Raw genomic sequence first — 18076 nt, 5'->3', positions numbered from 1 at the left:
AGATTAAAACTAATAAAACAAGTTTTAAAAAGAGACTTTTCCATTTGATTACATTTTGTATGATGATTATGCAGAAAAAGTAGAATTGGGCTGAAAGATCTATCACTTTATCACCTATTCAGGCTGTAAATCGTGTTTTTAAAAAGTAACTAAGTAACTAAGTAATTAATTACTCTTGAAAATAGGTAATCAGTAAAGTAACGGGATTACTTTGGGGGGGAAGTAATCAGTAATTAGTTACTGATTACTTTTTTCAAGTAACTTGACCAACACTGCCCATAACAGTAAAACATATTGAGAAGTGTGGTAACTTACTTTGTGCATCACGACAGAGACATCGCCTTTCTGAAGTAGCATGGCAATAAAAATGGCCAGACTAGTTAGGAGCTATTAATCCACCAACCCCGTAGATAGAAGCGTACACGAGTTCCACACAAGACAGAAGGAGACACAGACAAAGTGAATTTCAGTGTCATTTTATTGTGAAAACAGGATAAACCACGGGTCACGCTGCTGTAGGATCCACCCCACTCTCCCACACAGTGTACATTATTCATTATTCATGATTTTGGAAAGTCCCCCTGAAAAGGAACAGAGTAAAAGAGCACAGCGAGAGGCTGTCCCACGAGGAGAAGCAACATATAGAAAATTTGGGTGTGTTGCCACGGTAACGTGAGCAGGGAAGCAGTATGGGCCGGTAGCTAGGAATAAATAAATAAATTAACGGTACATGTTGGAATGAGGGTCTCGACTTCCTGGAGCAGTGGTAGCGCGCACACACGTGCACAAACTGACACGTAGCTCTTTGATACAGCACACATGGTGAAAACGCTGATGATATGGAACAACGCAGCATCACACACCAATCGTTTAAATTAAAAGGTCACCCACACATTACAGCGCAACATCCGTGCCACCTGGCAGCACGGGAAGCAGCTGGAACCACGAGACCTCTGCTGAAGGACGTACACAACGTCAGGGCGGCACAGAGACACGTGAAACCTGCTTGGGCATGCTAATGCTAATGCTAACTGATTTGAAAACGTGCCTAGATGTCACTGAGCATGCGAAGGGCAGGCCTACTCAGGCTCTCGTCTAACTTTTCAAACACGTTAAGATCACTTATAATAACCATCTCAGTTTATTATACCTTGGGTAGTTAGTTTTGGAGTCATTGCTATTAAATATTTATTGGCAAGAGTAACAGTGTTACAACCAAGTTAACTATTTGCATCTTAAACAGGATCAATAACTGGGAAATCTGACTTTACTATGTAGGTACCATTTTCAGCCTGTATACTTCATAAACACTTTGGAAAGATTTACATTTGATAGTTAATTTTGTGCAGTTATATTTAGCAAAGTTTTCAGGTGTCAGGATGTTAGCTTGTTCTGGTGCTAGTTGGATAACAAATCTGTGCTGTACATATTCATACTATTCTGCTCTGCTAGCTGTGGGGATTGTTACTTTTTGAGTCTGCTGCTGTTTGACCTAAAAATAAAGGGGTTTAAGTGTAGACACCAGCCGCACCCATCTGGCAACATCTGTTTGCGAGGGGAAAATGTGTATTCCCCAACCAGTTGGCAAGTGGTTGCTGGAAGCTGCTGGCAGACTCTGGGTGAAGTCAAAAATACTCCAACTGTTTTCCAACCAGTCAGGGAATACCCTCGTTTCTCTTGCAACCAGCGGCTCACTTAGAGGCCTACAACACTGAGACAGTCGATTTTATAGCGACTGCCAACAACTTCCAAGTGCACCAACTGGTGGGGGATAAAATGTCCACAACTCGACTTGTGTGTCTTTAACACTATCCTGGTTTGTTGGACAAAATACTCCAAATAATCCAAGCTGTAATAAACTGAGCAGCTTCTGACGAACGCTTGTTTGTAGTTTTCAGGATCATGTCCGTCCCACAGATTTCTAAAAATAAAGCTGAAGTCAAACCTGATGGGGTCACGTCTTTATTGCAGGTATGAGTAAGGTTATAACTGAGCATGTACGCCTTCTGTCCTAATGTGACTGCAGGAAATAGGTGTTCACTGTGTCTCTGTGTCGCCTCTGAATGAAAGGCACAGAAAAATGAGAGTAGTAATGTGTGTCTGTGTATGTATGAGGCAACCAAAGTAAGTCATAAATATCACATACAAACGTCACAGCTCAAAAACAGCAGAATGAATGAATGACATCATGTTTGGACTGTACAAAAATATCCTGTGCTGGGACTCAGATATGTCTGACACGACACAGGCAGATGTAAGAAATCCTCCTGGCTTTGTCCTTCTGTGCTGATGATGTGATGCTTATTTTCAAATATGGTGTCTCTGCTGATGAAAAGTATCCCCACAGAGAGAGAGACTGTGTTTACACACTAAGAAAACAAGTTTGAAACGACCTTTGTGTCTCCACTGCTGCGAGTGAGCGACTGAGAGCTTGCAGCGTTTGGGTGGAAACAGGTGACGAGGGTTAGTTAGGTCATTAGCCAAACTAGCAGCGTGCTCACTTAAATTGTATCTTCTACCTTTACAATCAGCTCTTTTTTAGCATGTTAACAATCTGAACTCTGATAAATGAGCTGACCAAATAAGTGTATTTACACTAAAAGACTGTTGACATCATCACTGACAAAGAGTCCTCTCAGCCTTTGGGACAATCCAAGGCCCGGTGTAGCACCGTGTCTCCTGTTTTCACTCAGAGTGACAGAAATGCTCAGCTCCAGCCTGCATAGCTGAATGTCACTAACAAATACGTCAGATTATATTAGATATGTCCATCTTTTACACTGTGTATGAGCCAGGCACACTGACACCCATCCAAAGCACAGAACTGAGTCAGGTTTCCATTTGAACTTTCTACCATCAAATTTACAGGAGATTTCACTTCAACCCAATTTTCCTGCTTCTGAAACGATTCTTTCTTGTATTTACAAAATCTGGGTGTGAATACAATAAAATAAAAATAAAAGTAAAGCAGAAAAATGACATCATCTACTCATCCTCAAGAGGAAAACTGCTGTTAGAAGATAGCAAATGTGTAGTTCAGTCTAAAAGCAGACGTCGTTCAGAAACAGCATAAATAGCAGTAGCTAGTCCTCAGTATAGACACAACTATGGAGGAAAAATAACTTTAAATGTTGCTGCTTGTTTGTAACTGAGAGGCTGAGCATCTCAGGGCTGCTGGAGCCCCCGTGGGCTTTTTAAAGCAGCTCTGTTTGCTTAAGCAGGCTGCGTTTCCCTGCATGGACAGTACTGATCACGGACACTGAGCCTTTTTGTTCGGGTTTTGTTTTTAAACCAGGGGGCCACTTCTGGAGCGATGTAGGAGGAGAGAAACCGGAGTGTGAAGAGAGGCCGCTGTAATGGCTTGTTTGCAGGTTAAGAGGTCCTTTGTGCATTGTTTGTCTTTCATTCTGAGCGCAAAATGAGCCGTTTAAACAGTGTGAGGTTCTGCCTGCTCGTGGCTTTCCCCGTAACTGCTGAGTAAGACGCTGCGTGGCATTAACCTCAGCAGCAGTGCTGGTGTGTGTCTGTGTGAGTGTATTTGTGTGCGCCTGACCCAGGAGGAGGCCCAGATGAGAATATAACCATTGTTTCTGCAGGAGGATGAGGACCGGGGCAACAAGCCAGCCCAGTAGACTCTTTCCTTTATTAGAGCCAGATGTCTGTGGGTGTTAAAAAGGGAAACTAAGGCTGTTTGATTCGAACCTCCAGACTCGGGCATGTGCACAAACGGACACCAGAAATGAGTCCAAAGCAACAAGAAGGGATCTGCAGCTAAAACATCCAGCCCGAGGGGGGAAAGGCGTATGTGTGATCTGGTGTGCTGAGTAACCAGAGGTCATAATGAGACCGTTTTATTGGATTTATTCTATCAAACATGATCCTGCAACTCCAAAGAGTTAGGCACTCAAAAACCATCAAAATCCTTAATGAAGCACAATCAGTAGTGTTATATATGTATTTACGCTTGTCTTGCTAATCTCTCAGGATGAGATCAAACCGACCGTCGCCACGCCATCACCGCTGGAACGCTCTCGTCACAGCCACAGATTTCACATTTACTTTGCAACCTAAAGCTCCTCGAGGCGATTGTTGTTGTTGTTGTTTGGTGTGATACGAAAACATGGAATTATCCTGAATTTAATTAAATTGACTATATTAACCATAATGCCTCCTCACACAGACCTGTTGACCTCCCTGAGCCTGCTTCTGCTGGAGGGTTCTTCCTGTTAAAAGGGAGTTCTTCCTTCCCGCTGTCGCCAAAGTGCTTTAAAGGCAGTTGTTGTTCTCTCTGTTATTCTCAGGTCTATATCTCACAATATAAAGTACCTTAAGGTGATTGTTGTTGTTGTGATTTGGTGCTATATAGATAAAATATTCTAACGCTGTGGAATTAATTTGAGTGGATTAAAATGTACAAACTGGTGTAAAACACAAAACGACTCCTCTGTCACTATCGTGTGTGACGGGCAGCCCATCCTCCCTCCTGTGTAGTTATTGACATCACACAACATTAATCACAGGATCCTTTCTCTGTGATGTTGATTGTTGTCTTCTTTGGGATGTCCTAAATGGCAATGATGTGTACTTAACAGTGACTGTGGGTCTGAGGCCCTCAGCCATTTTGGCACCAAACGTCTGACAATAGAAATGTAAAAAAACATTTGAATGATTGAAGCACAGAAAGACAAAGCCAAGGGCCAAAAATGTCCCACAAGAAATGAAAATGCTGACAGTCAGAATGACACAACAAACGTTTGAACTTCTCTAAAGTGTCCTAAATGTTTCTCAAAATAAAATATTAAATTCTGTCCATCTTAGTTTCAACAACAAAGCAAATTAAATAATCTTTTCATTGCTGCTCGCAGCAGTGATTCATAAGACAATAAAAACAAATAAAGCATGAAGACGAGAAAAGAGGATCATTTAGTGAAAAACAGGTTTGGTTGTTGGAGCAGGGGCACGAAGCTGCTCTATGCAGGGCATGGCGGTAATGAGACTCGGCGCCTTTAACCCTTTAACAGCCACACAGGCCGTCTCTTGTCTTGTAGGTTAGAGGCCGGCCCTCTAACCAGGCCCACTGAGCGAATCCTGTACCTTTCCAGACACGTTCTGTAGCTCAAAGTATTAAGGATGCTTGGTGTTACAGGCAATGATACGTAAGCACTTCACTGCTGTGGCAGAAGGGCCGACAAACGAATGTTAGAAACCAGTGACAGCGAGCTGTCGGCTGCACCGCCACACTACGAATGTGGAGGCCTTGAGAGTGGAATCACAGCCATCAACTGCAGTAATCCTCGCGGTGGTGATGAGGCAGTTTCCCTCTCAGCTGCATGAATCGATGAGAGCAAGCATGATGGGTACTGGCTCGCCACGCCGAGAGCTCGTGGAAGATGTGAAGTGTGTCTTACAATTTGGCGGAGTTTCTATATTGATCAGAAGGAGGGGGAGACAAACTTAGCTCCCATAATGCTTTGGGGTCAGGGCACGTGCGAGGACGCTGTTTGCTTTGCAGAATCTGAAGCAGCCTAATTTGTCAGCAGTTTGCTTAAACGTGTAGGGAACAACATCAGGAGAATCCCTCATCCAGTCCCTCCTCTGAGGACAACAACCATGAAGACCTGCTTCACCCACACATTCAGTCTTTGCATGCGTCTAGTCCATTTAGCCCACATCCCTGTCCAGCTGACTGAACATCCTCTGAATTATTCCCAGAAACCACCTGTTTACACATCAATTTTACAGTTTTTTAAATCAAGTTTGTTCCCATAAAATTCTGCCCTCCGCTCATTTCCTTTTATCTGTTTGACCGAATCAGCCGCTCTCAGAGTCCCATCTCTGTCCACCATTACTCCAACCTCAGGTAGCTGGGTATGGAGTAGTTGAACATGAGGAAGTCTAACTTGTAAAGCTGGTAGAGCTGGATCTGCTGCTGAGTGCTGATATTGCTGAAGAACTGAGCCGTCATAGCATCCGTGGTACGAGTGGACTTGGCGTAGGTCGGGAAGCGCAGGGAGTCGCCTACACCCACCAGCTGCAGCAGGTAGTTTGCATCCTCCTCCAGCGTCTCATACTTGCCCACCATGTCATAGTGGATGTGACACGGGTGACAGAGCTGGTACACAGTCTGCCAGTGCTCGTTGAGTCCGTCCCGCTGTGTGGCCGGGTCCACCAGATACTCAATGAACTCTTTGAATTTGACGTCGGCCCCGTTGAGCAGGGCGTCCTGCGTGGCGTTCTTGCGGTAGCGGCGGATGATTCGGGTGCCGAAGCGCTTGTGGAAGGATGAGTTGTACTTGAGGGTGAACTTGTTGCGATATGCAGAAACCAGCCTCTCGAAGGGCTCACGAACAAAAAGGAACTTGAGGTAGTTCTTGAGGCGGTGGTTGATCTCGGCAATGCTGTACTGATTCAGTGTCTTAAGGTTGGAGGGGACGTGGGCTTCGTTGGAAGGGATTTCCATTGGGTCACTGCGTGAGAGAGGCACGAGACAGTGAAGAGCAACAGAAGCACTTCTTTTCCTTCCTCTCTGTCTGTTCTCTAATTACTGGCTAACAGCTACAGTACCAAACTCACCTGTACTTGCCCCGGCCTGTAAGCACCATCATGACACGTTTCCAGTTGGTACAGGCCACCTTGGGGACATAGCAGTAGATAAGCTCATGGTCTTCATCCACCACGAGGTGTTTGAGGTCTCCGGGTGTCAGGACTCTCCGCTTACGACTCGATGCGCTGTAGACCCGACAGGCATCGACTACCTGATCCCTCCTGGCCTGGTGGAGGACAGCAGCTCCTGATAACTCCGTCTGAGAGAGAGAGAGAGAGTCTACTGTGAAATCCAAATAAAAGGCTTCAGGAGGGTAAGTATAGCAGTCAGTTTTACTTTACGCTGTTTAATTATGTCGTTTACAGCACAGAGTTGAAAAGAATCCATGAGTAAACAACGTGTGATGTTCAATAAAGGTCCCTGAACAAACACTGGGTCCCAGCTCAAACTGGGTGGTTAGCCAACTTTCAGGATAATAACCAGATAAACCAATGAACCCTCTTTAGGCTTTTTTTTTTTATCAGCTGTGATTGATTGGGTTCAGCTACCCACAAGCTTAAAGAAGAAAAACTCATAGGGAAGTGGAGCTTTTCATTGGCTAAATGAAAAGCTCCACTTCCCTATGAGTTACTGGTTTGGATGTGTATGTGTATGTCGTATGACGTGTCCCAGTGAAAGCTGTAATCTGTGTGAAGGGCTGAACAAAACAAACAGACAAACATGAACTGCTTTTATTACAAGTTGATCTGATAAGGAATCCATTAATTAAATGCAACAACACTTCATCATTAGCTAAACTCTGTGCAAGTCATTTGTAACAAATGTAACAAAATGTGACAATTGTGGGATTTCTGTTGACAATAATTGAACTAAGAATGGGAACATACTGTATTAGTCACCAACATTCACATTTAACTCACTACACTAGTTATTGTAGCAGAATAATAAAATCTTATTTCACACATTCGATGCTCTTGGTCGCTAACACGGCAGTGAGAAAAAGCCGAGCACTCAACAACTGAAATGAATCAGAAAGCGGGCATGAGGACGGATATGGAAAAGACAGGCAGTTAGATAGCGAGTTATCAATCTTAGGCTTTATTATCATACTCATGTCTTTATTCTCTCTATCTTTTTGCCTTATTTGAGTCATTCCACAGACTGTGATAGAGATTAGTACATGGGTGTGGAGGAAAATAATGATATTGGAGAATATTACAGATGTTCAGTATGAGCGGCTCCAGTCGGTGATCATTTATCGCAGGCATATTTCACCGCCCCAGTGATGCCTGTGGTGAAGCGGACCGTGGCAGGACAGAAAGGATGAAAGGATGAGGTTACAGAAAGAAATGAGAAGAGTAAGAGCAGTATGGAAGTTTTGCATTTCAGGGGCGGGAATGTTCGCTCGTGCCTCTTGATTATTTTCCCTCGGGGTCGACATTCCCCTGCAGGGCAGTGCTCTGGGTTCCTCACAGTATCTAAATTGATTTTACTGCGGCCTGCAGCCTTACCACTCTGTCCCACGCCACACAGCCACGGCCTTTCAGTGACACACTGTCAGGGGCTGAGAGGGTGACATGAAGTAATGAAACAACACTGGGGCTAACGTGGAGTCTGTACACGAAGACAGCTTTGACTAAAGAGGTTTGCATGTGATTCTCTTTGATTTCAAAACAGGTCTCCAAGTTTGCAGTTCATCACGGCATCATGGGGAAAGCTTTTACAGTGGGGGATTGCACAATGTGCTCCTGTTATCCCGTAGCTAACAAGTCAACGATGCCAGCTGGGGCGCGGTGCACCCTGGACAGGCGACCAGTCTATCGCACAACAGATAGTCACACCGACGGGCGATTATAATCATTTAACCCAACCCTACTAACTGCATGTCTTTGGACTGTGGGAGGAAGCTGGAGTAAGGCCCCGGCTACATGGGGGAGTCGGACCCAGGGACCTTCATGCCACCGTGCTACCCCCCATAAGTCAAATAAGACATCTATAAAATACACTTCTTGAACTAAACCAAAAAATAAAGTACTTACAATCGTTTTTTCTCACTAGCTTTCTGTTCACGTATCGAGTGCTCAGTTCATTTAAGTATATCTCACAAAAATACTCCACATTTACTATTTTTAACAGTTTCTTGATGTGGACAGGTCTGCAAAGCAGACTGTGAGTCACCTGGTGGTCCAACCTGTCTCCTGACAATTGTTTGCACAGTAGTGTCTCAGTTATAAGAAGCACACTGACTCACACTGACTCACACTGACTCACACTGACTGGGCCTCAGTGTAAAACATGGCCAATTGGTTGTATTTTGGTTATATCCCTATACAAAAACACGGTTGCCCAGCACTTACGATATTTTGCAGTCAAATGTAATTTTGTGTAGTAAAAATAAATAAATAAAATACGTGCAAATCTTGCTCTCCCTGACCAAAAAATGACTTCCTGTCATATTAGACAGCTCTGCACAAAACTATAATTTATTTTAAACCAAGATTTTTTTTGCACAAGACACAATATTTTATTCCCACCAGAGAAAAAGTAATATCTACATCTCTTAAAAGAAACATTCTTCATGGGGCAAAGATAAAAGAGTATTTTCAAACGTTGCTGTCTTTATTAGAATTAAAGCAATAGTGGGCGTCCTTTATTCCCATAGTTACTCCTGCTTTTGGGAAAGGGAAGTGGAGCTTTTTCAGGATGGACGATGAAAGTCTCCAGTCAAGATGAAGTGCTCCTTTTGTGCGTCTCCCACTTGTTTGCTCTTTTATGCATTTTGCAGTCCTCCTTATTCATGGTCATCAACTCCAGAGCATCAAAGCCCACTAAGGCATAAGAGCTCTTTGTTGATGAAACTCTTAAAGAAAAGGAAGAAGTGGGAGCATGAAGCTATAATTCCCTCAAATGTGGCAGCAGACATGCAACCCTCCATCTCAGCACAGTTGAAACTGTATTTAACTCAGGAAAAGAGACAAAGGGATCTTCTCAGGCTCGGCCTCAGTTTCCCTCTCATCTCTCTTCTTTCTCTGGGATCACTTTCTACCACTTATCTCATCTTTAGGCAGCCCTGTGAAGTCTCGTGTGGGGTTTTGATGAAGAGTGAGGACAGGGATGAAAAGCAGGAGGAGGAGATGTGGTGGAGGTCACTGACCTCTGGCCATGTCGAGCTTTTCCCATTGGACAGCAGACCATAGCACTAGCAAATATGCTTGCACATTTCTGCCCTGATACTTTGTGGACACAAGCTAGTGAAACGGCACCAAATAAGAGTCATAAAATGTCATAAAAGCACAGCTATAAAAGGAGTTAGCTGCGACACATTTTATGGCTAATTCAGTTTGATCTGTTCCAATAAGAGCCTCAAACACCCAGCTCAGCAGTTTCTGCATGCAGGTGTACTAGATGATGAATCACTTAGTGTCACAGACACCATGCACTGATATGGAAGTGAAGGTTTAGTCCCTATTTCTCTCTGGCAAACACCATCAAAACTTTGAGAAAACTGGGGGCTGAAATCTTTAATCCCGCCATGAAAGTCATTGTCAGCAGCGTGTCTGCAAACACGGACGGCTTTACTTCCTTATCCTGAGGTTTCGAGATGATGGCAAATGCACATCCTCTCCTTGTTGCACATTTGTTGTTAAAATGTGTGAGAAAGTGATGAAAGGGCAACATGGAGACTGTGTTTCAATATTTCAAGTCTTCATTTCCTCACCACGACTGTGTTATTGTCTCTGAAAGTTGTTCTGAGTTTGAAATATCATCTGTGTATCAGCGCTGAGTGGCTTGTCGCAGCGGTGGTAACGAATAGCTTCCTCCTAATCTGCTGATGATAGCAAAGAAAGAGATAAAGAAAGGAAGCCAGGAAGTGATGACTAAAGGACAGAAGAAACATATTCCTGTCTGTAAACTAGCTTACATACAAACGTAGATCCAAGGCTGAAGTATCAACAAAGCAAAGCAAGCCAGGGACGCAGGAAGTCTCAGGGTTACTCCACATCAGTTTGATTTGACCAAAGTCTGTGACAGAGCCTTCATCAGACTGTTAACTGGCTATAGGCTTGAACAGTCTCAGTCGTTGTGTCCTTGGGCAAGACACTTCACCTACTGCCTACTCGTGTTGGCCAGAAGGGCCGATGGCGCGATATGGCAGCCTTGCTTCTGTCAGTCTGCCCCAGGGTAGCTGTGGCTACAACTGTAGCTGCCTCCACCAGTGTGTGAATGTGAGAGTGAATGAATAGTGGCATTGTAAAGTGCTTTGGGGTCCCTAGCTAGCTTTGGGACTAGTAAAAGCGCTATACAAATACAGGCCATTTACCATTTATCCTTGACAGTAATTTTATATATGTGTGCTATAACCTGTGTTTCTGTGTTGTAACAAAGTGACAAGTGTAAAATATTCTGAAAGCTAAAATAACGGTTGAACCATATTTTTGACAGTAAATCATCTTCTGTTACTAATCGAACAGTTTTAGTACAGATTAGGTCTTAAAGACTTTTACTATGTAGCTAAAGATGACTAAAAATACACTTGAATGTTCCAGTTAGAGTCATGAATTTTCATGGTGCAAAAGTAAGAAATTCACAATTTGTCTCATGTAATGACCTGAGGATGTTTCTGCAGCATAAGCTAAATGCTGAGGACCAAAAGGTTAGGGGGAAAGAACAAAATGGACAAGGATGCAGCGAGCGAGAAGGAAAGACTATGACTTGACTAGCAACGAGAGCTGGCTGATACGACTGCTGAAAAGGAGAGTAGATATACTGTGCAGTAGTCCAGGGTAAATAAGGGGGAGGCTAGGGGCTTAGGAGATGGACTCAAACTGGTCTACAATGGTGCCGACAGAAGGGGAAATGGACTTTATTGGCTGGACTGACAGACTAAGTTAGAAAGGAAATGTACGAATGATTGAAGGGAGTGTGTTGAGGGGTTTGTGAAGAAAGAAAATAAGAGAGAGAGACAGATGGTGCAGAGGATGAGTAAGGACAACGTGAGGATGAAGAGTGGAAAGGTGGCTGGTCCTGATCACACACATTGGGCTTTTTTTTTAACACAATCTAGGAGGATGAAAAAACGCTTGAGGAATGGAGACAAAGTGCCAATTTTCAAGAACAACGATGATGTGCAGAGTTGTAGTAACTACAGAGAGATAAAGCTGATGAGCCATACCAAGAAAATATGTGAAAGAGTTCTTGGCGGGCTGATGATCAGCGAGCAGCGGTATAGCCATGCCAAGAAGGAGCACTGCAGATGCAATGTTTGCTTTGAGAGTGTTGATGGAGAAGCACAGAAAAGGTCAGGAGAGCAGCACAGAGAAAGCATATGATAGCATGCCTGGAGAGGAACTGTGGTGCTGAAGGAATCAGGAGTGAATCAGGAGAGAGGCATTGTTCATTCATGAAGCTAAGATTCTGCTCCTTATTGCAGTTTATACGCTGCAACAGTCATTACTCCTGTGTGCATTTAACCGTCCGATTTACTTTGTGTATGCCTTGTGTTTCTGCAGACTTTACAGTGTGTGTGTGAAGAAGAAAGTCCAGTGTGGAGAGGGTGAAGTGCAGCAGCAGCACGTATCCTGTCTTTAGCTCGACGCTGCTTATTATCATAAGAATGCCGTTTCCGTTTTGTCTCCTAAAAATTCACCCGTCTGCGCTCCCCGTCTCGGGTCGCTGAGTTAGCTTCTCTCTCTGCTCGCCAGCTGTGAAGACAGCCAAACAAAGATCAATAGGATTCATCAAAGCACCTCTCTGTCACACACACTGAGCACTAAAGGCAGTCTGTGTCTGTGCGCACAGGCTGGCATTCATAAAGCAGGCAGGCATAAAGCTGTCAGTGTGCCACAACTGTACCAAATAACACCTGATTTGCAACCACGGAGCTTAACGGGTCGCTGCATGAAAGGTAACAAGGCGAGGCTCTGCTGTGAAAGCTTTATGAGGCAGATTCATCCTTTCCAATAAGACCAGCAGTACATGGACTTTTCCACTATGTCATTTATGAGAAGTCCAGTAGCTGCTGAGGAGAAACTGGGCCAGTCAACATGACACAATAACGGCCTGCAGCCACGGAGACACCGACTGGATCTGAGGAAAAGTTTTTCTTTACCTGTATTTTTCAGCATTGCTTCATATTTGTTCCTCATACATTCACACCTAGAAAAAGAGCACAGCTGTCTACTGAGCTGCTCTGAAGGAGGATAGGCAAAGAAAATAATAAGCTTAATGTTAAATAATTGATTGTAAAGCCGAATGTTTGTAATTTGTTGAGTGTTGCTGGCTTTTACACACAGACAGCACTCGGGTGTAGCTGCTGATAGCAGCTTCATTCAAAGTAGCAAGTGTGACTGTTACAGTGTAACTGGATACATTGTAGATACATTTTAGCCCTCTCTGTCTCTGCTACACTGAAACTGGAAAATCAGATCAGTCGAAAATGAGTTTGTTTTTGATGCTCTCGTCCCGCTTTGATGTTTTATGGAAAGCTGTGGTCGTGGTTATTACCTTCTTCAGTAAAGTGTTGCGCTACAACAGCAGCCGGCAACTTCAAGTCGACAGCTCTCAGGGAAATGTAAAACATATATGAGGCATGTTTCCCACCATCAGTGATATTCTGTGAGTCTAACTTTGAACTCTGTGACTCTGTTGTGCAGATTCGGAGGATTTCAGTGGCAAACTGAGAACAAGAAGCTCTCGACCTTGTATCCTACTAGCTGGATATGATCAGTTAACTAACTCACATACATTGGCTCCTGATGAGTCTGACATATTTACTGATGTCATGCCTGAACTCGACTGCTCTGTGTTTTATCTCAAACAGAGCTGGTGCGATGTTTAAATAGCCAGCATCACAAAAGCAGCCTGTCTAAGCTACAGCTTTAAATCTGTGAATCTACTGATTCATGATTTCTGTGCTGACGCTGTTACATAAGGGCCGTGTGGGAAGGCCATGAATGGAGACAGTGTTCATGCCAGGGGCTAGAAGCACTGAGCTTTCCTGCCAGGTGCCATCAAGGTCAAGTAAACATGCAAACACACAGATACGTGCTTGCTATGATGCTACTTGATGCAGGGTTCACTTCTTAACACATTCGCAGTAGCAGTTAAAAGCACTGCTAATAAAGTGAAAATAATCTGGGAATCCCCAAAACACCACCCTGAGCAGCTGTCAGTCACAGATGTTTCATTAGAGGCTACAGTTGACACACAGCCCTGGATGTTTATCTGTAAAAGCCGAGCCTGGAGGCCTCGCCTTCACTAAGGGAGCTGTTAACAGACCATCATAAGAATTTAACTGCCAGAGGTTTTTATGGAGAGTCTTTAGTGTCTTGTGAAGATCTGTAGCTTTTCAACCCTAACAGTGTTGTAACTCTGAGGGTAGGCACCGAATCCTTCTCATGCATGCATGTGACAGGAGGACAGGAGGTTAGTGAACTCTGCAGCATGGTCATTTCATGCTTTAAACTCCAGGATATCCGACACCTGGGTAAGGCCGGCCGTCCCTATCCCACGGTAACGTTAAACCGGCAACCTGAGCCCGGAGACAGACCTTCACAGGTGAAAGCTAACCCACAAGGACAGAGAATAGTCTTTACACTTTATCTCTGATGTCAGCCAACGTTTTAAAGTTCAGAGAGCAGGGTTCAGTATGAAACCTATATGTGATGTGCATGTACATGTTATACTGTCAACTCTTTGGATGTGCAAGGGTTTTATGCTGTGGACACCTGCTCTGCCAGCTGATTAGTTTTTACTAGTGATGGGATTTCCGGCTCTTTTTAGAGAACCGGCTCTTTCGGCTCCAAACCGGCTCTTCAGGTTGTTTTGTTGCTTTAATTAATTTATTATTAACAATAATATAAAATTATGCACAAAAGGAATTACTAACGTAAAAAAAGTGGTTTTATTTATATATGTTTATATATAAATATATGCAGTGGCCTCTAGAGACAAAACACGTACAAACTCCAAAACAGATTTCTAGCATGAACTGAACTTCCAAAGCAGAGCTACTAGATCACTTAAATTACACAATTGAAAGCATGTTTGTGTATTTATACACAGGCACTCATATATATTCAAATAATTCAAAAAAAATGTTCATTTACCTGTTACTACCACACACCAAATCCAGTCGTTGGTACTTGCTGGCTTGTGTAGCCACTAGGTAACAAAAGCTCAACACTGCCCCCTAGCATCCTGGAGCACTTCTGTTGTGTTTTTACGTGATTTGAAGTTTGTATGTGCTTTGTCTGTAGGGGCCACCGTAAATATACTTTTATTTATTCACTCCACATAAAATGTAATAAATAAATCATATAATACAAAAATCAACTATTCACATTTCAACTTTTAACTATTTAAATTTTCAGCTTTTTCCTTTTAAACAAATTTAAAGTGAAACAACACAAAACACTGCAAACCACAACACAATTAAATATAAATTAAAATATAAAACAAAAAGAAGATGCACATTCTCTGTCATATGGACCTGCATGAATAAACTTTCTGAATCCTTTATCATCTGCAACTGAAAATAGTTGTGGATGATTACTATACCTTTCTAATGTGACGTTGTTGTTCCTGGCTCTCTCTCTCTCTCTCCCTCCCCTCTGTTCCTGTGCTACTAAGTGTAACTACTGCCCCTCCCCCCTCTGCCCAGCGTAAAGCACAAGGCTCGCGTGCGGAGTGAAGCGGGAAAAAGTGCGAGAGAGAGAGAGAGAGAGAGAGAAAGAAAAAAAAAAACCCACGTGATGGCTCGCGATAAGGAGCCGGCTCGCGTCGTTCACGTCAAAGACCCGGCTCTAAGAGCCACTTCGTTCGCGAACGACCCATCACTAGTTTTTACCTGATGAGAAAAAATGAAACACACAAGGGAGTGTGTCGATTTTAGTTTGTCGGTCTGTAGAAGAACCACTGACTGCTTAACAGAGTGCTATTGGATTTATCAACATTTAATCTGAATGGATTCAGAAGTTAATGACTAATAATGCATTGCTGTGACTGTTAAAACGTGAGCCTTAAAAAAGTTTTACTCACATTTACTTTGTTATTTATCTTCCTCTGTGGATACGTGCTCGTGGCCTCGTAGTACAGACGTCTGTTTTACTTTCCAGGGTTAAAATGCAACAAAGAGTTCAATTAAGCAGGCGGCGCAGTGACACTGCCGTACACTTGTGCAGTGATATGTGTTTGCTGTATATGTAGAACGTGTGCGCTGATGTACATCTCTGGATCAACAGTGTGTTGTGCTTAAATATACACTTGTGCAGAGAACCAGCGTGTGTCTGTGCGACTAAACAGCAAAGAGAAAAGTGTGGGGTATAATCATAGCACCGAAGACAAGATAATGACAAAGTGCTCTGACTTTCCCTCAGTGCAATCAACGTTTCTTCTTCGTCTCATGAGCACTTTACTTTTTCTGTCTGCATCGTGTGTTTCAGCCCTCAGGGAGAAAAAAATCAGAAAAGAGACGTCGAAGGAAAAAATGAGAAATAGGATTTCAATAAAACCCAGGGACAACTATATTCTCTTTTCTGTTTGTTTTGTTTGTTCGAGTTTGTGATTCGATGGGCTCAAACGCAGCAAATAGGAATTTGTTTGGGTTTAGACGTCTACATTATCAGGAAAATTATGCACGGTTAACTCTGCTGCAGTCAGTGTAAAGTAGAGCTGCTGTGGTATCAGTCCAGTCCTGATTTTCAGATAGATAACACTGCTAAAGCTAAGCTCTGAGATTCCTTTGGTTTTAATGTACGAACATGCACTCAATGATCACTCAAAATAAGTGTCAATAGTTTGGTAGGAAAGTGAAAATAAAATGATATACGATGTACAATTTCCAAAATAACAACAATAAAAAAAAAAAACAGTCCTATTGAGTTCATTATTTCAGTTTGTCCTTTTTGGTCATTAGTCAGGATTGTTCGTTAATTCCGTTGCTTTTTTTTTGCTTTGAATAGAATAGAGTAGAACAGAATTCAACTTTATTGTCATTGCACATGTCACAAGTACAAGGCAACAAAATGCAGTTTGCATCCATCCAGAAGTGCTTTAGCTACGATATAGATATATTACAAAATATATATTAGCAATAATATAGGTATATAGATATATTACAGAAATGGGTCTGTTATCCGGTCGTTAAGTGATGACGTGACGAATCCTACTTCCGGGCCTAAAGTAGTCTGCGTTTAATATGGCTTTTGTGTTGTTAACATGTTTAATGTTTTGTATTTTCTTCTATTTAATCTCAAAAAGCTCCTAAAACAGTCAGTGATCACTGTTGACCTCCCTCGGCTTTTATTACCACTAATCATTTATTTAAGCTCAGTTTTTAAATCCTTAGGATGTAACTACAGCCCAGCCCATGCAGCAGTATATGAATGACTAACCTCGTATTGTGGATGGATTATCTCAGTTGTTCTCCTGGCTGAAGTTTGGTCCTTTTACAGCATCCTGCCATGCGATTACATTTGTTCCTGACCACCGAGAACACTCACGTTAACTTTTATTGAGTGGAAAAAAAGTTAGCTTGTTTATATTATGCTAACATAGGTGTGTCGCTAGCGGTTATGTAGCACATCATTATATAGCAGCTAGCCAAACTCCAGTAACCCTACAACGGTCACTGCTGTTTAGTTTCTGTCTTCATTTATGTTGGAAGTGATAACAGAGCTGTACGTTTGAATTTGTTTCCAAAACCCCGCAGTCAGGACATGCTATATTGTATCTAGCGAGCTAACTTCCTGCTAACTTCTAACTTCTAACTTCGTTTTCATGGATGCCTGGATGTTAAACTCAATTGTTACACCTGGTAGAGCAGAATGCTGATCATTTTATTAAAGATGAAAGACTTTAGACAGTTTTTCAACTCTCAGTAATGCCATAGTGATCGTTTGATATATGGACCTGCAGTGGAGTTTAGGCCCAGACACGGCTAGTGACGTCAGACTTAACAACCGGATAGGTATGAGGGTACAAAAATGGGTCTATTATGGATAAGTTATAATGTACACGCTATGAAGGTATGTTATGAATATGCTATATAACTATAAGTATGTACAGGCTGTAGTGGGTATACAAGCTATGTACAGGCTATGAACAGGATATAAATATGAAACTATACAGAAATATGCAAGTTATAAACAATTGTAAACAGTTATAGAATTATAATTATCGTATGTACAGAATGATTGTTTATACAGAGTTATACAGTAGTGCAGTTAAGATATTTGAAATATGTGGCTACTTTCTACAGAGGCTATATAAAGTGTTAGTGGTTGCGGATGTATGTTCAGTCCATGAGTTTAACGTGGGTCAGATGTCAGGAGGCAGAGTTCAGGAGTCTGACAGCTGTGGGGAAGAAGCTGTTCCGGTACCTGGTGGTCTTAGTCCGGAGGCTCCTGTAGCGCCTCCCAGAGGGCAGGAGGGTGAAGAGTCCATGTGATGGGTGACTGGGGTCTTTGATGATTTTCCCAGCCCTTTTCAGACACCGCTTCCTGTAGATGTCATTTATGGCAGGAAGTGGTG

At 42.8% G+C, this 18076-nt stretch overlaps 1 protein-coding gene across 2 annotated transcripts in view; it reads right to left on the bottom strand.

Annotated features, from left to right (window-relative positions):
• Window positions 1-200: 200 nt before the first annotated feature.
• Window positions 201-18076, bottom strand: part of chst11 (carbohydrate (chondroitin 4) sulfotransferase 11) — a 102180-nt gene continuing 84304 nt past the window's right edge. For both annotated transcript variants that reach the window (XM_085138996.1, XM_085138997.1), the window contains exons 3-4: window positions 6574-6803; window positions 201-6467 (exon numbers count right to left, since the gene is read on the bottom strand). In XM_085138996.1, coding sequence (XP_084995122.1) covers window positions 5846-6467; window positions 6574-6803 — 852 coding nt within the window. In that variant the 3' untranslated portion in view covers window positions 201-5845. The remainder of the gene's footprint in view (window positions 6468-6573; window positions 6804-18076) is intronic.

This window comes from Neolamprologus multifasciatus, chromosome 17, assembly GCF_963576455.1.
Source record: "Neolamprologus multifasciatus chromosome 17, fNeoMul1.2, whole genome shotgun sequence".
In the NCBI taxonomy this organism is placed as follows: Eukaryota; Metazoa; Chordata; class Actinopteri; order Cichliformes; family Cichlidae; genus Neolamprologus; species Neolamprologus multifasciatus.
The sequence above is the reverse complement of the archived record's forward strand: the minus strand, read 5'-3'. Positions and strand labels throughout refer to the sequence as shown.